This window comes from Sinocyclocheilus grahami, unplaced genomic scaffold (genome assembly GCF_001515645.1).
Source record: "Sinocyclocheilus grahami isolate Dianchi unplaced genomic scaffold, SAMN03320097.WGS_v1.1 scaffold27.1, whole genome shotgun sequence".
Taxonomy (NCBI): domain Eukaryota; kingdom Metazoa; phylum Chordata; class Actinopteri; order Cypriniformes; family Cyprinidae; genus Sinocyclocheilus; species Sinocyclocheilus grahami.
The window spans coordinates 517,492-540,195 of record NW_015505206.1 but is presented as its reverse complement, the minus strand read 5'-3'; the positions used below and the strand labels follow the sequence as shown (position 1 = coordinate 540,195).

Sequence of the window (22,704 nt, the reverse complement as noted above, 5' to 3'; positions counted from 1 at the left end):
TTGATTAAATTGATTAGAAGCAACAGTAAACAAATAATTTATATTTCAAATAAATTCTGTTCTAACTTTCTATTCATCAAAGAATTCTGAAAAAAAAATTATTATGGTTTCCACAAAAATATCAAGCAGCACAACTGTTTTGAACATTGATAATAATAAGAAAGTATCATGAAGACAGGAGTAATGGCTGCTGAACATTCTGCTTTGCTTCACAGGAATAAATTGCATTTTAAATATATATTAAAATAGAAAATGGTTATTTTAAATTGTAGTAATATTTCACAATACTACTGAGATATTCACTTTGTTGAGCATAAGAGACATTAAAAAAAAAAAAAAAAAAACTACCGACCTCAAAGATTTGAATGGTTTTGTAAATAAAACATGAATATTTTTATATGAATATTTTAATAATACACAGTGTTTAACAGTATGTTAGTTTATTTTTATTTTCATTATTTTTTGTCCAAAAAACATGGTACATTTAGACAGAGTGGGAGAGAGGATCAGAGAGACATTCATAGCCGCAGTTTCAAGAGAAGGAAGAATGCAGGAGTGGGACACATACTCATACATAGCTGACCTTTAAGGTAATTCTGGCCCATCATTACATGCCATTGCACTGATTTCTACTTGTCAATCCATCAGGGTGTCCAGTGTTTTGACAGGCATCATGACTGTCGACACGGTGGTGGCAGGTAAATTGTCATAATGGCATTGGTGCAGCGCAGCTAATGAGATCATGACACATGGACGCTAACAAGATTAGCGATTAGCACAGTACCTCACGCCAAGCAGAATATATATTTTTTCAGCCTTCAAATCAAATCTCTTCCCACCACCTGCTGCACATAATAATATGTGTCCATGATGGTTTATGAAGCCGGTTTGTTTAATTATTTATTTAAACATTTTCTATGATTTGCAATTCACTGGCAAGGACTGAAATCTAAGGATTGTTTTTCAGCCCTCAGACTGAGGGAAATGTCAATTTGCATCTAAAATCATTATTTGACAAAACAAGATTTCAGAAGAAATGATACGTGCGCACTCGAACAAATCTGAATAATAATGTAATTCTTATCAACTGAATGTGATTGTATCTTATATTTTTTCATCTTCAGAGGTAACTGTGTGGGCTCATTTCAATTCAAAAGTGATTTTATGTCTTTCAGAAACTACTGAGCCAGTGGCAAATTTGAATGTTATCTCATTTACATAGACTTTATGTGTGCTTCTCTTGGCAGGCAACTATAGACCTCATTCCTAGCACAATCTTTTGAGAAATCTAGTCTTTAAGCAGTGTTTTAACAAACCAAATAGCTAGTGAAGTCAATAGCTCTCATGTTAGCACTGTTGTTTTTATGTCATCAATAAAAACAAATACAAACTTGCAATAAGTTGCATGCACAACACTGTCGTGGCAGCACGCAGATTCTCTTGCCTACTGCTTGCATTATGAACTGTACGCATTGCGCACTAGCCCGCTAACTCTGTGAGTGCAGTCACAAAATGAATGAATGTCAGCGCTTGAGATTGGATCACAGCAAGACATGAAGAGGCTGTTGAGAAGACGCCTCGGAGTGGGGGGTGGGATGTGGGAGTGAGAGGAAGTAATGAAGAGAGATATTCCAGTACTGTAAATTAGTGACATGTTTGGCAGTGTGTTGTAACAGTACATTATGACACTGTTGGCACTTGTAGCCAAACTCACATCATGAAACACAATGGTGAGATGGGATTTGGACGGCTGACAACATGCTCGCTAGCTGATCAAATTAACTAGCTGACTAAGCTGCGCAATACTTTAATTGTGTAACTGACACATGTATCTGGTTATACAGACCTGTTTCGTCTTTAAAATTCTTGTGGGGTTCTCTGCTGCTTCTGCCTGGAGGCTAAATCTACGCATGTTGAGCTCCCACCCTCTCTCTCTCTCTCTCTCTCTGTCTATTTATCTATCTGTCTAACTATCTATCTGTCTCTCTGTCCATCCATCCATCCATCTTTATAAAAAGTAGTCCTTTTCTTGATGTGTATCTTTGTCTAGTGACACTTTGGATCAGGGAACACATGAACTATTAACCAACTGTTTTCCCTCAATAAACCCCTAATTACTGATAATTAATAGAAAGTAAGGTAGTTCTTTGTAGTAGTTATGTTTGGGTATGGGGTGGAGGGAAAAGATCTAAAATATGATCATGCAGAATAAGGCATTATTAATATGTGTTTAAAACTAATAAACTGCCAATATGCAAATATTATGCATGCTAATGAGCAACTAGTAAATTCCTTAATCTAGTGTTACCATACACATGCACACATACATTAATATATATATTAATATATATATATAATAAAAATAATATAATAAGAAGAAGAACAATACCCATAATAAAACTTAATAAATCAATAATTTTAAACTTTAAATAATAGATAAATACTAAGAATAAATCTATTTGTTGATTAATTTTTATTATCAAAAATAACTAAACATTCTAAAATATGATTAATTTACTTCACTTTATAAATTAGTCAATCTATCTATCATCTATATCTATCTATCTATCTATCCATCCATCCATCCGTCCGTCTATCTATCTATATCTGTCTGTCTGTCTCTAAACTCTCACTTGTGTCTCATCAGAAGTATCATGTTCTCTTTTATTCACACGAGATCAGTGGTCCTGATGAGAAGCACATCACCGTTTCACAGTCAGTCACTGTGTCACTCAGACACTGATGGATTATCAGAGTGAGCATGAGAGAGAGAGCGGTTCGCATCACACGCTTTCCACAAGAGCTTCAAAAAAAGCAATGCATGCACAGTGTCTCATATCAAAGTGTCACCAAGAGTCAGATTATTCACATATCTTCCTGCTGTGTGCCAGAATGAAGTAAATTCTCCTCATCCAAAGTTAAGATCATGCAAAAACAAAACAGCAAATGAGAGTTGAGGGGTGGAGGGGAGGTGAGTGAGAAACAGGAAGAGAGCGAAAAGGTTAATGTGCACGCATACATGAGTACATTAATACTTAAGGCACAATGAGTGCAGGTTGTGGTGGCTCATGCACGTGGAGAAAAGGAGAGGTTAAGGGGACCGGCGGTAAACGGGCAGAGGGAACTTTATGTTAATTGCATTTCCAAATACAAGGAAGCACATTAACACACCAAGAAGGGGTTAACAATGAATTGACTAATTACCGAAGAGACAGAAAGGGAGGGAGGGGTTTGCAAAGAGAGGGACAAACAAATAAAGCAATAAACACGGAAATGCCGGGAGATTAAATTACAGAACAGGTACTAGGAAGTTACAGGCATAGATAAATAAGCAGGATATTCTCTTACCTTTGATTGTGTGAGTGTGAAAGACTCCCTCATAAACAAGTGAATTCCAAAGCACAGGGGTCTGCACTAACAGGTGGTGCAAGAGAAAGAGATAGAGGAAAGGAAAGAGAGAGAGAGAGAGAGAAAGAAGAGGAGGGGGAGGGAGAGACAGAGAGGGAGAGAGAGTGAGGAGGAGGAGGACAAGAGCCAGAGAGGAGTGAGTGTGTAGCATAACATCAGAGAATCTATAGGATTACACATGCAGAAATGTGAAGAAGAGGAGGAGGATGAAGGATTTGGGAGAGAGGGAAGGAAGGATGGATGGATGGGAGGAGGAGGAGGAGGAGAGATTTGTTAGAATGCGCCATGGCAGGAGAAACGGTGGGATGGATGGAACGGGAAAGATGAAGTGTGTTTGGACTGAGCCACATGTGCTACAATTTCACTTGCACGATGGCTTATTCCATTTCCTGTGGGCATGTTTTCTGTTTGTTGTTGTAGTCTCTCTCTCTCTCTCTCTTTCTCCCTCTGTCATACTGTGCAGTGTGTTTGCGATATTATTTTAGTCTACATGCATTAATCTCTGCTGTCAACATTAATAAGCAGGGCTTTTTGGTACTGACTGTATAAAGGATTAGAATTACCTTAAAGAGATAGTTCACCTAAAAATTTGCAATTTTGTCATCATTTACTCACTCTTATGTCATTCCAAACCTGTATGGCTTTGTGGAAAATATGTTTTTTTGTCCATATAATGAAAGTCAATAGAGTGAAAAACAACACTGCACTGCAAAAAAAAAAAAAAGATTTTCTTACTAGTATTTTTGTCTTGTTTTATATTACAAATATCTAAAAATTCTTAAAGATATATTTACTTGAGAAGAAAAATTACATCATATTTATAAGGCTTGTTTTCTGAGAAAAAAAATCCACCAATGGGGTCAGAAAAATAAACTTACATTTTTCCTACACTGACAGTTTTTTTGTTTTGTTTTAAGCAAAAACTGTGAAAAATATGTTTGATACGTTTACTTATTTTGTAATTCATCTTTTTTTTAATAAGTAAATGCACACACAAAAAAAACTAATTACCTGAAAAAACAACTGGCATCTGAGGTTACCAGAATAATTCGGTGAAAATACAGTAAAAATGTAAACATACTGCATTTATAGATTAACCTTTAAATTTTAGTTTAAATCTGTAATTCACAAAACAATCAAAAAATCCGCTGCTGCTTTTAACAGTTACTGACAATCACAATATCAACCACCATAATTATAAGATAACTTGTTCTTTTTTACATACAAAAAACTAGTATATATAACAGTATTTTACTGTAAACTTGCAAGAGTAAAGGAACTTACCGTTAACTTGTTAACAGGTTTTTACCGTAGAATTTTTATAGTCTATTGCAGTTAAAATTACAATCGCGTGTACAGTGTGTCTTGATTTTAGAATATTTAGATTTTTAAACTCGAAGGAAGATGCAAGTACTCAAGTAAAGTAAAAAAAAAAATTTTTTGCAGTGTGGACCCTATTGACATTCATTGTATGGACAAAAAAAAATCACTTTGTGGAGACATTTTTCAAAATATCTTCTTTTGTGTTCCACAGAAGACAGTCAGTCATACAGATTTGGAACGACACGAGGATGAGTAAATGATGACAGAATTTTCTTTTTAGATGAACCATCCCTAGATTCCCTAAGAGGACTCTAAGTCCTTTATACAGTCACTGATAAAGAAGCCCTGCTTATTAATGTTGATAGTGAAAATTAATGCATGTAGACTAAAATAATACTGCAAACACACCGTGTGTTGCATGACAGAGAGGAAGATAGCGGGAACTATCCCTTTATCCCTATTTATAAGTACGGTTTCTATACAGTATAAGTGATTCGCGTGTATTTCTGCATGCTAGTGTGTGTGTACGCGTGTTGTGTTTCTGTGGTCTTAGCTGGTGTCTGTGCTGCAGTGGTGTAAGGGTTCACAGTTACATGTGCCAAGGGCAGCATCTGTCTCTCTCCTTCCATATAATTTGCTCTAATGATGCCTAATGATACATGCGTGAGAACACACACTCCTACACACACAATACAATATCAGAACACACACGCACCACATTACCAGAACACGCATTGTAAAGTCAGAACACACACTTCCTCAAAAGATTTTATTTTTTGAAGAGGACTCGCTGATCTTATGCCGTCTTAACTCTCTGTCTAAACTCTCTGGCTGTAGTCTGGGGGGATTTAAGAGGGTCTGTAGCATGAGCAGTCCTTCATTTGTGCATTTTTCCTCATTAAAAAGCTCTCCTTTTTTCTATGCATTCCACCCCTTTCTCTTCCCACTCACTCCCACTCTTCTGTCTCCCCCCTATTCTTTCCATCTCCTCCCAAAGGATTTTTGTGTCTTTCTCTGGCTTGCTTAAATATATGCGATTGAGACAGAGAGAATGAGAATATTTTTGTGCGTTATGATCCTTCTCTTTCTTTTGTATCACCTTGGCTCGTCCGCCTCTTTGGCAGGTGTGTGGCATATTATATTGGCTGCTTGTGAAATCGCTCGTGTTGTGCCCCTCTCTTAATACAACTCTTTTTAGAATGCTATCACGCTGATCAGAGAGGCTCTGCGGCCCAGATGTAATGAAAGCCGAGCGGATAGTACATGGTGAAGAAAGCCTCCTGCTACTGCGCAGGCCTGCCTTCCCAATTAACGAGCCTCACGCTACCGATCAGCCCCGCAGCCTCAGTATGTGATCTTTTTATCTGAGAACGCGCTGCTGTTAACTTACTTGGATCAAGGTCTAATTGAACCGCTCTAATTAGGTTCTATTCATTTATTGTAAGCCGCAGAGGTCAAGTGGTAGTGTTGCGGCACCACTTGATCAGAAAAGGCATGGGGTAGTTTCTCATTTTGGAGAACTAGAATTATAATTAAGAAGAATGAAACTAGTGGAGTTCAAAAGCCAGCGACGTTGACTGCATGAGTTTTGTTACGTTGGTCATGATTCTAGCAGCGTGCGGATATTACATGATCGCTATCACAGGATAGACCTTATCTGTCAATGTAATCATTAAAACCTGCACAAAATATTAAGCAATATGTTGTTGCTTCTTTAAGAGCTGTTGTGACGTGGTTGAGTTTAGGTGATGTCTCAGATTTTGGATTTAAAATAAGGGTTTGGTGTGTATTTCTCTGCACATTGAATCAAAGAGGCCTAGTTTGTATAGGTCAACCATCTTCCTGAGACACATCCATTGATTTTTATCTTGTTTTTATTGGATTTTGCTTCTGGTTTTAAGACCTGGTGCATATTAAAAAGAACATGTGCTTTTCAGAAATGCCAAATGTTTGTGGGGTTTGAGTGTGACTTCAAAATGTTTTATAGAAATGCAACAATGGAAACTGTCCTTGCACAGTAAAGCTACTGAATTTAAAGTCCTCTGCAACAGCTTCAGGTATTAATGCATGTTTTCACCTTTTGTGGACATGTTACAATAAGTGTAACATGTCCACAAGTGCATTAGTGCCTAACCCTAACCCTAAAAAAATATATTTCTATGAAATATGAAACTTTGGCAAGTTTTGTATTCCAATTTGCCCCAAAACATTTGAAAATTAGTGTGCTGTCAAATCGATTAATTTCAATGTGTGCGTGTATATACACATGCATGAATATATTTAAGATATATATATTTTTTTTTTTTTCTTAAATATATACATGCATGTTTGTGTATATACACATATATATATATACACATATAGACCAGCAGTAATGTGTTGAGCCATGTGACTCTTCATCAGACAATGTAATCAGACAAAATAATAATTTGCAGTCATGTTAATGGATGTTAAATTACATATCTGGTATCATCAGAATCAGCAGGTTCTCAGATTTAATTTTATGTACAGTATAACATATCAAGCATTTCATGTAAAAAAAAACTAGAAATATATCATGGCTGAGAAGAACGGAGCACTCTATATTAATCTACACAAATTAGGGATAGCTTTAGTTCACTTTAAGCAATATGGGAATATTATATCAAAGCTTGAGATGTGGCACAAAAAAAACACATTTACAGACATCTAAATAAAATGTTAAAGGTGCAATAGGTGATTGTCTTCAGAATTTTTTTTTGTTATGCTGGTTGAAAGTCTCTTCACATCCCGATAGCAATCATTAAGTTAAGTGGTCCAAATGTATTTATCTGTATTTATATATTTTGTGGAAGGCGTAGGACCAAGAAATGTTTGTCCAATCAAAACGCTCGGTCCGAGCGTTTTAATAAGCTTTCCTACCTGCCTGTCAACTTATGTATCTGCATACCTCTGCGCACCCGGTTCGCGCAGACAGGATACGTCATCAGCGCATTCAAGCACGCTGTGCAGACAGAGCGAGGATGGCAAACAAACATCAACAACCCGATCTTCGTTCCTGGTATTGTAGTACTTTTAAAGTTTTCTCACCAGTGAATGACGCATGATGTAGCCCAGCGATTAATCCAGTCCTCGCGCCCCCCGTTCTGCATATTTTGAATGTCTCGCTTAGTTAACACACCCGATTCAAATAACCAGCTCGTTAGAAGTGAGCTACGTGCATGAACTGTGTTCCGATCGATATGATCCCTACACAGTGTTCATTGCTCCCTCCTCACTGAGCGGGGGAAATACGTTGAAGTTTACTTCACTTCGGAACATGGGCTGGAATTGGGAACCGCTGATGTAGCCTATTGTAGTAATGTTGTCTCTGGTACTCTGGTCTGTGAGTGAGTGTATATGCATTCAGGGGGCGTGGCTTTGGACGGCGATTGCAGGGAGGGTGGGACATTCGCTTTCAGTGCTATCAAGCTAAAGTTAGCTTTTTCCAAGATCTCCTATTGCGCCTTTAATACTGTCTAGTTTGAGGAGACAAATGAACTGGAAATAAATTTACTGCACAAAGAATTTCTGTGATAATTTAGCACCTCATCCTTTCAAATTCAAATGAGTTTTCTGTTTGAGCTCTCAAGTGCAACTGATTGCATAACACTTCTTTTTTAAATTTGTCTTTGTTTCAAAAAAAAGAAGAAGACTCACATACACTCGACACATTAGGGTTGATTTTCTTCACGGTTTTCTTTTGAATGAGAACGTGACTGAATGACAGAGGTGTAAAGTATTGGAGTAAATGTAATTAGTTACTGTACTTGAGTATCTTTTCGGGTACTTTGTAGTTGTACTGAGTATCAAAGATATTAGCAACTTTTACTCTTTACTTCACTACATTTTTGAATGAGTATCTGTACTCTTTACTCCACTACATTTGAAATGAGTGTTGCAGTTACACATTACATTTTGCATGGACCTAGCTTTTTCTGCAGCAGTTTATTTATGCTACAAAAGACGTGATATTGCCTATTACAGGTCACTGAACTTTTGGTTTTAGAAAATAAATGTGATTGCTCTCCTCACAAATCAACTCTTTCTTTTTTTGTTTCATGCTCTCTGTGCCTTGCCCTGGACTTTTATGTCACTTCCTGTCTCCCGTGGTGTTTGTAGTCAATTTGTAGTCCGTTTGTTCATTGGTTCCCCTTGATTAGTCTCCCCAGGTGTGTCTTATCTTGTTAAGCTTGTTATTCCCCTGTGTGTATATATAGCCCTAGTTTTTCTTTAGTTCCTTGTGAGTTGTTGAATGTAACGGTTGTCTGTTTGCCAGTCATTCTGTTTTTTGTTCCCTTTGGTTTTTGGCTTACTGTTTGTTCTAGTTTTTCCATTAAATACCTGCCTCTGCCTGTTTTCTGCAGCTTCTCCACAACGTTACAGTTTTTGATTGGCGTGTCTCTTTGACTAGTGCATCTCTGAGCCTATATTTAGTATAAGTAAAATACTTAAGTACTGTTAATATCAGATAATCCAAGACTTTTACTCAAGTTGTTTTGGAATTGGTGACTTGTAACATGTAGTGGAGTAATTTTCACTGTAAGCTATCTGTACTTTTACTCAAATATGGTTTTTAGGTACTCTTTACACCTCTGCTGAATGAAATTAAAAGAGGAGTCAACTTAAGCTTTCAGTGTTGCACAGAAGAAAACAAAGAAAGGACAGCAGAGAGATATAGAGGAGAGCCGCTGTTTCTTTTGAGTGACAGTGACATTGACACTAACAGACATCAAAGCGATGATGTCATGTCCCCTAAACTCGACCTGGCTGTCACCATGGTAATGAGTGGCGGCACAACATTACCAATTGTTACTGAAGTGCACTAGAATACATGACGTTCGCTTCAATTTCTCACGTATCTCTTTTAGTCAAACGAAACTCAAATTGAGAGTTAATTGGACTCTGTATCTGAATTCCTGTCTTATGAGATAGCAGAGGAGAGAAAAGCATTTTCAAACGGGGATGCGTTAGATCGGGAGAGGATGGGGTTGGTATTGATGGGGGGGGGAGAAGCAAGGAGGGTCTAAGTGCTTTGCACATTAATGTGTATGAAATTAAAACTGGATTGTTATCCTCTCAATTAATTAAAGGCCATTAGAGACTAATAGGGCCGAGTCTCATTATTTCAGCCTAGCACTCTTAACCAACTGCTTACTGAGCAGAAAGAAAACAAGTTACAGGTTTTGATGGAGAGACAGAAATTGATGGATAATTGGTTTGGTACAAATAACATGTGAGAAAGAGCACCAGGAGAAGAGAAGTAAGGTATGGGAAGACCAGAGCCACTAGGTGAACAGAAAACAGCAAGCAGATTGGAATGACTAAGTGGCATTAAAGCACTAAACACATATTACTTGTGTGTTTTTTTCAATATCAATGAATACATTAGCATGCGCTACAGTCTATACCAGTAATCAGTACATGTACAGTTTTGTGTCTAAAAGTATTATAAAATCAAAAGTTGACATATGCGTGTATACAAATAAAATTATGTGTGTGTGTGTGTGTGTGTGTGTGTGTATAAATATGTATGAAAAGCAATATGCAAATTATGTATAGAATTTTATAAATATAATTATATTTTGAACACAATATATATTTATGAAAAATTTAATTAAAATGACATATTTTTAATAGTTTCTCATAAATAAGAAACATATAAATATAGCCTACAGGCTACCTATGTGTATAAATTATAATATAATATTAGTGTATAATTAAATGAATTGCAAATTCATACATAACACATCAATTTGGGATGAGACGTTACCCCCCAAATAATTTAATTCATTGTTGTGTAAAATGAGAAAAACATTTAATAGACAAAAAAATAAGTTATTTCAACCTAGAAAATATAATTTTTAAAAATAAATGATAGGCTACTCTAAATATTCCCGATCACGCCCCTATCTCTCTCCCACTTCGCTTCCAAAGAAATCAGTCAGAATCTGATCTGTCCTATCATAATAAATGCAAAAATGCCAATATATATATATATATATATATATATATATATATATATGATGAGTTCAGATGCAAAAGCCTCTAAATGCCGTCTGAAATTTTCTTCTAAAATTAGCATTTTTATCAGGCTCCTATATTTATGTTCAGTTATTTCACTTTAATTGCATAGAAAATCACCTATACATTGCCATTAGAGTAAAATTACTGAACCTGGAATAGGAGCTTGATAAAAATGCTAATTTTAGATGAAAATTTCAGACTGCATTTAGAGGCTTTTGCATCTGAGCTCTTCATATGACTTTCAGACGAACCACAGTCATATATATATATATATATGTATGTATATATATATATATATATATATATGAAACTAAAACCGCCAGTAGGTGACAGTAATTCATTCAGTCGTTTATTCAATCAATTAACGATTCTGATTATTCTAATCGATTCTGATTCATTCAGAAATTAAGCAAATTAATCTTTATGAATGGTTCACTAAATCACTCGATTCATTCAAAAATGCGAATTCATTCTGTAACGAAACACCGCTGTTTGTTGTTCAGAGACACAAAAACAGATTATTAAATCTAAAACGTAACACAATATTGAACTGTTGCATAAAATCAATATCACATTTGCAATTGTGCAGATATTCGGGAAAACAGCACTTTTCTACAATGTAGTGGCTAATACAAAAACAGGGTGCTGAGACCCCCTGAGGAGCGGACACACTCTTTCACATGTGAGTCACATACAAAAAAAAGGAATATAAAGGAAGACTAACAGGCATTACCATATAATGAGAAATATGGTGACAGGCACATTAGCACATTGACCTGCAGATTGTGAGGGATCAAGTGTGCTATGTCTAAACACGCACTCTCATACACACAAGTGCTGACCCAAGTGGTCTCATGCATGATTGCATACACATACACTCTCACACCAGTTGACAGTCGCGCGGTCTCCACCACACAGTCTTACTGCAACAGCAGGGGCCTGCCAGATGTTCAAACCAAAGAGACATTCATACAAATGCACGAACAAGCACACAAACACACACTTGCGCACCTGCATGTCTGACATAGGGAGCAGAGTTTCTGACTCTACGGGCACTCTTTGCACCCATCCGTCTTCACTTACACACACACATACACACACATGCACCATGAGGAGAGGTAGACTATGGTCTCTGTGGTCTCTTTTGGAATTTCCAAAGGCTTGTTGCCAGGCAACAAGAGGAGCTTCTCTACTCGTAGCGATACGATGGAGGGAAATGGATTGAGAGATGAAGGGGGTGAACAATACTTTAAAATGTAATTTTAAAAGTACTCCACAAAGTTACTGATACTCTCTTACATCTATTTTTAATAAACTTCGTCTATTTTAATTCACCCATTTGCCATTTGGAAATTAAGTCCAGTACCGAATGTAATAGTTGATCCAAAAATGAAAATTTTACATTTTCATTACATTTACTCACTTTATTTATTTCATGATGTAGATGAGTTTAATTCTTCATTGGAGCAGATTTGGAGAAATTTAGCATTACAACACTTGATCACAATTGATCCTCTGCAGTGAATGGGTGCCGTCAGAATGAGAGTCCAAATAGCTGATAAAAATATAACAATAATCCACAAGTAATCCACACAACTACAGTCCATCAGTTAACAGTTTTTGAAGTAAAAAGCTGCATTTTTGTAAGAAACAAATTTAACATGAAAGTGTTTTAACTTTAAACTGCTATAAAAGTATACTCATAATCCATAATAATACTTCCTCCAGTGGAAAAAGTCCATCACCTTTTAAATGGTGCTTGATCTGTGCATGTTTATCTCCTGATTCAGGTGAAACAACTTTTGATTTGAGAAAACAATATTATGGATAGAGGAATATTTTTTGCTGGAAGCAATGTAATGATGAATTTTCTTATTACAAACATGCAGATTTTCACTTCACAAGATGTTAATTGATGGACTTGAATTGTGTGGATTACTGTGATGTTTTTATCAGCTGTTTGGACTCTCGTTCTGACGGCACCCATTCACTGCAGAGGATCCATTAGTGAGCAAGTGATGTAATTCTACATTTCTCCAAATCTGTTCTGATGAAGAAGCAAACTCATCTACATCTAGGATGGCCTGAGGTAGTACATTTTCAGCGAATTTTCATCCTTGGGTGAATTATTCTTTAAAGTAAAACTACAATTATGAGTACCTCACGTGGATTATTTCAACAATATACTTTTTTGGAAACATTCTTATATATGTGCATTCACAGACCAAGACTGTGTTGCATGTTAACATTTCTGCATGAAAATGTCTAACCATATTGTTCAGGTGATTATGGGAAAGGAAGAAAAAGCGGATTGCACTGCTGCTGTGTGTCTGTGGGAGAATGACATAAATGGATTATCTTGTGTTTTGGTACAAGCAAAGTGCAAGGGGGAGGTGTAGAGGAAACAATTTCTGTCCTTCCAGTGTATGTGTACGTAGCAAGATGAATATGAAGTTGTATAACTGCTCTTAAATACGAGTATAATTTCCATCCCTCTCAAACTTATATTTTTGTATGTATATTTCAGACAGTTTTGCATATTGTCTTAGTGAATATTACTTGCTGAGTGCTGCTACCTTAAAGGTATAATTTTATTGTGAAACACAAGATATTCCAACATTTCAATATGTTGCATATTAATCTTGCATTGTTTCCTTATTGTTGTTCAGTGATTTTTATTTTTTTTGGTTGCTTATATCCCACAGTAAACCTCTCTGAGCCTTTAGGCTGCAGCTCTTTACTCTTGACCTTCACGTGGTGATATGATGCAACGCACGTTTGGAAAGAGAAAAGGAGTTCAAATCTGATCAACCTACAGATTCCCGTGACCTACTGACTGATCAAATTTTAATCTAATGCTTTGGTTTTGTGTGCATATCTCTACATGTTAGCCTAATATAGATCTTTCAACATTTATGGACTCCATTTAACTCATACAACTCACAATAAGCATAACTTCTTTTTTAATTTCGTATTTCTTTTCAGTTTCTTTTCAGTTCATGTTTATTAAACAGTTGCTGTTATGCAGCCTGGATTGTGCATCCTGTGAGTATGAGTTAATTTAATTGTTCTTTTCAGTGTCCAATTACCAAATACTTGACCTGATATGAAGAATATTGTTTATGAAATATGTTATGAAGTACAGTATATGTACTGCAAAAAGCTCGCATAAAAACATTGTGCCGGTGTAGTGGTTGCATTTGTTTATTCCACTTCTCGCTCCTGTTGAAAAGGCTACTAAAGACAGTCATATTTGCTTTGAACTGCTCCCTATAGTCCACATGCTTTTCAAAACGCTCTTACATGAGATACTTGGTGCTTCTAGATAATCATCTGTGCAAAATTCATTTCCACGTCTCGTGTTCAGCTCCACATCTCTTTACTGCTTCACTACTGCCCTCTTTCTGTGTTGCTCTGTGAGGGTTTTATGTTGCTGTGACAGATCGTTTTCAACTACATTGTGACTTTAATGTCAAACACATGACAGACTAAATGTGACCCTGGACCACAAAACCAGCCATAAGTAGCACAAGTATATCTGGGGTGTATTCCAGAAAGGAGGTTCAACAAACTCTGAGTTAAAACTTGAACTCTGAGTTGACTTACCCTGAGATTGGAAACTCTTGAGTTTTCGGTTTCTGAACAGCTGATCAGAGTTAGTTCAATCCACTCTGAGTATGTTAACTCTGAGTTTAGTGCGTGCACCACGACTATGAAAAGCTATGATCAATGGAGCTCCGAAATTACGATTCACCATGGCAACAGCTCCTGCCAAAAAGACTAATTCTAAATCAATGTTATCGGAGGTGAAAACTGGCAGAAAGGTAATTTATTGAACTAATATTCATTTTCATGGTATCCCACGGGCAAAAAAAAGAAAAGAAAAGAAATGTGGCAGCAGGAAAAAATCAGGTAAAGCTTCAAGCGTAAAATGGATGTAGGCTAACGTTACATGACTTTACAAATATTTGTCATTCAATAAATATCATTCAGTGTATATCTATTTCAATGTGCAGCAGCTTTCCCCACATAGTCTAATGCTTTTTCACATAATTAAATGCTCTATAATCCAACATGCTATTTCTTATTTTTTATTATAAACATTTGACTTCTATTCAGAAGCCAACAGCAAGAAGGCAGAGACTCGTAAAATGGGAGGATAACCTGCACCAGCATCACTGACAGATGAAGAGGAGATTGCCACAATACCAATATTAAAATCCAACAGGGAAAATAATAATTTGTTGCTTTTGTATTTGTAGAACATAAAGATGATCAAATAAATTGTGAATAATTTGTGTTCATTTAACAGCTGTGGTGGTGGTTATATACTGTATCTTGCACTATCTGGCATCCTTCCATTCCATACAGTACTCAGCTTCATTTTCAGAATATGTGTGTAATCAATGCATCCAACCACACTGGAAATCCTAAAGGAAATTCTAATTATTAGGTTACTTAGAGGTCGCAAAAAGATGTTATCAAGTGAACGCCAAAATGCGGTACCGTTCCAATAAATATGCATGTGGATATGGCAAAATAAATTAATTAGATCAAATTTAATTAAATCCTCTCCTGATGTAAATGTAACTCTCCGCGAATTAATGCATCTTACAGGATCCTTTATAAAAAAGACATGCCATTTTTGTCACATTTACCGTGCCTGCATGATGAAAATGAAAGTGGTAAGAAAAATAATCTTGTTTCCATTTTCATTAAGATAATTTTTCTTACCCCGCTGGCAATTAATTTTACTTGTTTACCCCAGGAAACGAGACTAAATATCGTATATATTTTTTCTTATATAGAAAATGCATCATGATTTAAGAATTTTTTAGATATTTTAACTTGAAATAAGGCAAAAATCCTGTAGGCAATAACCAACAATACATTGTATGAGTCAAAATGATTGATTTTTCTTTTATGCCAAAAATCATTAGGATATTAAGTAAAGATCATGTTCCATGAAGATATTTTGTAAATTTCCTACTGTAAATATATCAAAACTTCATTTTTGATTAGTAATATGCATTGCTAAGAACTTCATTTGGACAACTTTAAAGGCGATTTTCTCAATATTTTGATTTTTTTGCACCCTCAGATTCCAGATTTTCAAATAGGCCTAGTTGTATCTCAGCCAAATATTGTCCTATCCTAACAAACCACCAATACATCCAAACAATACATCAATAGCAAAACAAACAAACAATACATCAATGGAAAGCAAATTTTTTCACTTATATGTATAAATCTCAATTTTAAAAAATTGACCCTTATGGCTGGTTTTGTGGTCCAGGGTCACAAATAGATTAACAGTATACTGGGTCATTTGGAGCACTTCATACCACTTTGAAATGCGTGTTGATGCACTAAATTCTTTAGGAGGTATGGGAGATTATAATCCAAACATTTCATAAATGCCACTCAAAATGTGTGGTTGCGCTTACGTTATTGTGCATCAATCAGAAAACAAGTCGATGTAGTTAACTGTGTAAATGCTTAAATCCCACAGCATGCCACATACAAAAACTAGCGATAATATAAGTATTTTTACATTTTTTTAAAGAAACAATTTTTTTATCATTTGAGAAATGCGGTTCATGTAATGTTTATTGATGAAAATTGCTTAAAAAAATAGGGATATGTAATGTTCTATTTGTGATTTAAAACAATATAGGCCTAAACTTATTTATTTTACTTAAATCGTCAATGGAGGGCGTCAAAGAAATCTCAGATCAAATTTTGATGGAAAAAGTGGTCTTTATTAAAAGAAGAGAACTTTTAAAATGTCATACAAAAAAAAAACCAAACATGGTCAAAGCTTCCGTTTAAAAGTATTCAACTTCACAAGCATATCGGTTCCTCTGAACAGGTGCTGGATCTGCAGGGCCACCACATAGCCTACCCGGTCTCATGGAAATGCGTATAAATAGTACGCCAAATGAAAACGAAAACTCGTGGTATTGATACGCAAAAATTTACTTTGGCGTGCATATAGTGCCATATGCCTTGCGCTTTATATATATATTTTTACATTTGACCTTATTTGTATATTTGTATAGTTGTATTTTGAATTTAATCTGTATTTATGTTATCTGTATGCACCCAAGGGTCTGAGAGTAACGCAATTTCAATTCTCTGTGTGTATGTCCTGTACATGTGGAAGAATTGACAATAAAGCAGACTTGAACTTGGACTTGAATATGATACGCAGTTTTCGCGTAGCCTACATATACGCATCTACCCCACAACCCTAAACCTACCCATCGCGTAGCATACGCCAAAGTCCATTTTTGCGTATATCAATACCACGAGTTTTCGTTTTTATTTGGCGTACTATTTATACGCACTTTCATGAGATCGGGTTGACACAAGAGCGGTGTGTCTGACAAAACTGCGCTTCACGAGTCAGGCTTCTCGCCCTGAGGCGGATCCCGCTGCAGCGCAGCGCCCGTTTCCCGCAGAGACACCTGTGGTCGGTTGCCATGATAGCCGTCCGATTCAATCTACAAGACAAGCATGATTGTTCAATTAACATGTTTTTTATTCTCAGTGTTAATCTATAGTAGTAAACATTTGAAGTGGATTAAATCCTTTCATCAAAGTTGTCCTAAAACCAAAACAATACAGACAACCTTGATGAACTTTTTTGAACCACTTCAAATGTTGACTATACTGTAGAAAGAAGGTGTTTTACACACCTCTTCTGTGTCACTCTTTGGACTTCTTCTCAGCATTCTGGAGCTTCGCCACTATTTTGCGCTCGTGTCCCGCAGGGTTGTGTTTGTTCGTGTTACAGCTCGCCTCCTTCTTCGTCCTGCCCTTGCGACTAGCGCACTCTGTAGTCAACACACACACACACACACACACACACAAGCAGGTCAGTAGGCAAACTAGACATTATGGAGAACGCCGATAATGAACGAAAGCTCTTTAGAAAGTAATTCGTGTTGCCAGATCCACAGAAAAGCTGTCATGGCAACACTGTGGCTACACAACTCCCAAAAATACTTTACTTTTTAAAAACATTTTATAGATCAGCCTAATAATAATAATAATAATAATAATAATAATAATGAAGCGTTTTAAAAAACCTACCGGTATAACGGTCTGTTAAGTTATAATATTCATATTCATCGTAGTAGCGGTCCTCAAAAGTGGTCGGCTCAATGTTTTTCACGTCAACGTGGTTGCTCATTTTGTCAGCGATTTGCGAAACTTCTGGAGTAACAGCGGATAAACACAAGGAGCAGTTGTGCAAAAAATATGCGATGTTCAGTTATAGATGTGTTTCTAAAAGTCCTCTTTCTTGTCCTCGGTTCAGCGTTGTTTACAAGCCTGCGAGTTACCTTCTTTTAAAGACGTGGCTCCGCCTTGGTTCCTCAGCTCCCCGCCTATGGATGGGTCAACACGACCAGAAGGAAAGTTGCATCAGATGTGAGTTAATGTTTTATCAGCATACTTCACCGACTGCCAGACAGGATGTCCTTCAGAGCAGATGACAGTGTTTTTGTTTTGACTTACACTTTTGTTTCATATTTTCACTTGATATGGATCTCAAACTTAGGCCTAACTGTCTGTTCATGCTGTTCTTTTTTCATTTCAGGAAGACAAAACAACACATTTTAAACATTTCAATTAGTCTAATATTTCTGTTTTCATTAGCTAACTCTCTTTCTCCCTCAGTCTGATCGTGTTTACTTATATCTGATAAAGATTTGAAAGATTAGATTAATTTAGTTAATGTTTGTCTCTCTCTTATTTACACCCGACGTCCCCCGGTGGACTGTGACCCACTAACCTCCTCTATTTTAAAGAAAATATTGTCTTTAGAGAGTGCGAGGCTCATTTCAATAGCCTTTTGTGTGAATGTCTATTTTCAGACTAAAAGGTTTGCTTATTCACTGTTGGAGATCTACTCCAGACGATTAGTTTGTCAAAACAGGGTACTGTATTATATAATTTGACCGACTATTATAGGAACTTGTCTTTGAATTGCACCTGCTGGAAACTATAGCAGAAGAAATTTTGTTTTTACTGCAGTGTGAGTTTGGCTACATTCACAATGTCTTAACCTTTCTAATTCAGTTTATTCTGTGTGTCATTGCTGCTTGCGCGCCTAATAGCTGTACAAACTCATTGAATGTGTGTGTAATCAAGCATGACAAAATGCACTATGGTGGCTACTGTCATCAGCATAGAGGATCATATGATGCAATCTGCCACAACTGGCAAAATCCACATCCTCCACTGGCAAAGCGAAGCCCAATCCATCATTCAAGATTCACTGCAGTCCGGCCACAAGCTGTTTTGTTCCTTGCCGTCGGGCAGTCATTATTGCACCATCAAAGCAAAGACTAGCAGACGAAAGCTTCCACCCTATAGCAGTTCATAGACTAAATAACATTTTCAGGACATGTTCAAGGTTAAACTGGTTGAGATGATCTCTTCTCTTTACCTGTATTTTAAATTGGTTTAATTTGAGCTCCTGAACATGAGTAGTTCCCCTGTGTGTTCTTTTGTTGTTGTTTTTGTTTTGTTGCGCGCGCGCGCGCGTGTGTGTGTTTTATAAATGTTAATTTTGTGTATGTATCAATGCATGGATGTGTGTATATGTATTTGATATATATTTCCCTTTGGTCTTGTGATGTTGTTCTTTTTGTTTAATAAACATTTGATCACAAAAAAAGGTTTTCTGCTGGTTAGCATGGCCCTATGGTCCCTGCTGATGCCATATACAAGATTCTGAAGGCAAAAAGCATTTGTTCCCCCATTAAAAGCCATTCAAAAGGAATTAATACTTATAAATTACATTTTCTATTCATCAAAGAATTGTAAATAATGGCTGATGAAAATTCTGTTTAGGAATAGATTGCATTATAAATACATTAAAATTTGAAAACAGTTATTTTAGATTGTAATGATATTTCACAATAACTGTAAAACAGTTATTGATCAAATAAATGCAGTCTTAAAAAGCAATTTACACAAATTCACCCATATATTTTACAAGACTGACTATTTTAGTTTTTCTGTTTCAAAATGTTTAATTCAGTGTGTTATTTGCGGTTTCTTTGTAATTATTTGTTTATTTGCTGTTTCTTTGTAATCATTACAAATTACTAGCAATTTCTGAGTGAAAATTGTTTCAAATCCTACACCATTTTTTTCTATACTATATATTTTTATAATCTCTCTTGTCTATTATTAAGCAGTTTGTGTTTAATGTATTTGTTGTTTTACTTTTTTCCCCAGCATGCTCTTATTTTGCACTCCATTGTACAAGCGCATATGGCCATAAAGTTCTCTACTCATTACAATGGAATTTGGCAGAGGTCTGTATGTTGACTGCTATGGATATTTTTGGGTGATGTAGTTTACAGTAAGACTGCTGTGGTTCTGTGCTGTTGTAATGACAGAGGAAGAGCACAAGAGATTCAGTTTTTCTACTGCACTCAAATATTCCACGACTTAGTCTTGTGTACATGAACACATGAGCTACGTGAGAAATGAGGGAGGTTAGAGATTACAGAATTTGTTTATTTCTTCTTCCAGAGCCATAAACAATCCTGAGATAGCACATGAGTAGAACACACTGCACCACAATGTTTTTTCCCTCTTTTTATCTGTAGCTCTCTAACCATAGTGCTCTAGTTCTTAATCTGAGTTGATTCTATGTTTTCTCAAATAAAACAAAACCTTTCTTCTCCCTAATCTCTTTCATTTTATGCTCTGTTTTGGTACACATTCTTCTCTTTTCCTTTCCCTCTTTAGCCTTCACTGTTTGCCTTGGCTCTCAAACTGATATCATGTGAGAATGGGGTGTTCTGTAGAGTAAATATTTACAAAGTTATTGGCTGAGCCAATATGCATTCAGCTATGAAAACATAACAAATCTCTCTGCTTTTCACCATCCTTCTTGCCCAGATCAGGATTTCTTTGCTAGATAAACCACAGCTTATCGCCGTCTGTCTGTTTTGCTTTTCGCCATGCTTACCAGTGTCTCTGTTGAAAATTAACTCCATATTATCTCATCATTCACAGCCTTTGGACACAGTAGAGTTCAGGTCAGATATATGAGGGCTTATTACTGTCTGAATGATCTACTGTCTCTTTTATTTAATCTTTGACAGTTGCTTCCCCCCCCCCCCCATATGGTCTCTTTATGTGCCATGCATTTAAATTTACGCCCTGTTGCTTTCACTATATGATGATAGTACTTTGTCAAAGTTAATTTAGGTATTAAAACATGAATAGCACCAGCTAAGCAAGAAACAAAGAATTTTAACCCTCCACAAAACCTATATACACATGAATGGTTCTTAAAATAAACACTGTTAAGATAGGGACATTTTTTTCTAAACAAAAATCAATCAAAAAGGCCTTTAAATGTACAATAGCTATAAATACATTAATGTGACATAATAATAGGACAATAATAAAACATCAAATGTTTAAGCATATATTTTAATAGTCTATAAAAACAAAACAATATTTAAAATCAAGAACCCCCAAAACAACCCAATTAATGACAGAAATGTATGCACCTAATCCTAACCCTTACACCAAACTAGCCAAATATGTAGGTTAGTGTTGTGATAGTGACGATAATGCTAAAGATAACTCATGATGATTCTCTTTTGTGGCACATTAATTATATCATTATCTTTTGATTATACAGGTGCATCTCAAAAAATTAGAATATCATGAAAAAGTTATTTTTGTGTAACTTATTTCAAAAAGTGAAACTTTCATATATTCTAGATTCATTACATGTAAAGTAAAACATTTCAAAAGTTTTTTTGTTTTAATTTTGATGGTTAGAGCTTACAGCTCATGAAAGTCAAAAATGCAGTGTCTCAAAATATTAGAATATTTCCTAAGATCAATAAAAAAAAGGATTTGCAAAACAGAAAAGTTCAAGTTCTTTAAAGTATATTCATTTATGCACTCAATACTTGGTCGGGACTCCTTTAGCACAAACTCCAGCATCAGTGAGGTGTGGCATGGAAGCGATCAGCCTGTGGCACTGCTGAGGCACTGCTGAGGCACTATTGAGCCTTCAGCTCGGATCGACTGTTTCTCATCTTTCTCTTGAAAATATCCCATAGATTCCATATGGGGTTCAGATCAGGCATGTTGGCTGGCCAATCAAGCACAGTAATATCATGGTCAGCAAACCACTTGGAAGTGGTTTTGGCACTGTGGAGTGGGCATGTGCTAAAGTCCTGCTGGAAAAGGAAATCAGCATCTCCATAAAGCTTGTCAGCAGATGGAAACATAAAGTGCTCCAAAATCTCCTGGTAGACGGCCACATTGACTTTGGACTTGATAAAACACAATAGACCAACACCAGCAGACGTCAAGGCACCCCAAATCATCACTGACTTCGGAAACTTCACACTGGACTTCAAGCAGCTTGGATTCTGTGCCTCTCCAGCAGGGCCGTTTCTAGCCAATTTGACACCCTAGGCTTTTCAGACACCAGTTGCTTTTCACATTCAAATTGGTTGTCATAGTAACGACACTAATTTGTGGAGATTCAGAGCATTGAGTTCCACAAATCTGAATGCATTATTTGTAAATTGACTGTTAAGATAAACATTTTGCACAATTTAGTATCTGTAATATCATTGTGTTGCCACTAGATGCCTGTATAGCCCTATGTAACAATCCCTAGTGGCTAAGACATTGCACATAATTTACACATAAATATTTTTTTGTTGTTGTTTCTTGAAACATTGATTTAAAGTGTCAGTTATTGCATTATTATTTCAGTCAAACCTATAAAACCACTTTGTTACCCCAAACTACATATAAAAGCTTTATCAGTGGCATAAAAGTAACCAATGCAGCTACTTAATCATTTGCTACTCTTAACGCGTTAACGTTCCCTTTAAATAACGTGATGCTCTGCCCTCTATGACG

At 36.2% G+C, this 22,704-nt stretch overlaps 2 protein-coding genes and 1 pseudogene across 4 annotated transcripts in view; 1 reads left to right on the top strand and 2 right to left on the bottom strand.

Moving 5' to 3' along the window:
* Positions 1-14,472, bottom strand: part of LOC107567185 (double C2-like domain-containing protein alpha) — a 50,591-nt gene extending 36,119 nt beyond the window's left edge. Inside the window, exons 1-2 of one of the 3 annotated variants that reach the window (XM_016252830.1) lie at positions 14,383-14,472; positions 13,047-13,106 (exon numbers count right to left, since the gene is read on the bottom strand). The gene's annotated coding sequence lies outside the window, so the exon portion shown is untranslated. Of the gene's footprint in view, positions 1-3,348; positions 3,474-13,046; positions 13,107-14,382 lie in introns of those variants that run through there. The other 2 variants (XM_016252835.1, XM_016252841.1) reach the window with 2 other exon arrangements.
* Positions 14,473-17,079: 2,607 nt separating this feature from the next.
* Positions 17,080-17,992, bottom strand: LOC107567154 (nuclear protein 1-like). Its single transcript, XM_016252798.1, has 3 exons — positions 17,875-17,992; positions 17,478-17,615; positions 17,080-17,282 (listed from the first exon to the last, which is right to left on the bottom strand). Exons 1-2 carry the CDS (start codon positions 17,972-17,974, stop codon positions 17,488-17,490), a joined length of 228 nt encoding a protein of 75 aa, XP_016108284.1. The 5' UTR covers positions 17,975-17,992; the 3' UTR covers positions 17,080-17,282; positions 17,478-17,487.
* A 34-nt stretch (positions 17,993-18,026) lies between these two features.
* Positions 18,027-22,704, top strand: part of LOC107568184 (uncharacterized) — a 15,871-nt pseudogene continuing 11,193 nt past the window's right edge.

Coding starts and splice junctions, on each gene's coding strand:
- LOC107567154 (XM_016252798.1), bottom strand. CDS start 17,974: ATGAGCAACCACGTTGACGTGAAAAACATTGAGCCGACCACTTTTGAG. Junction 17,616..17,874: donor CTTAACAGACCGTTATACCG/GTAGGTTTTTTA, acceptor TGTTGACTACAG/AGTGCGCTAGTCGCAAGGGC.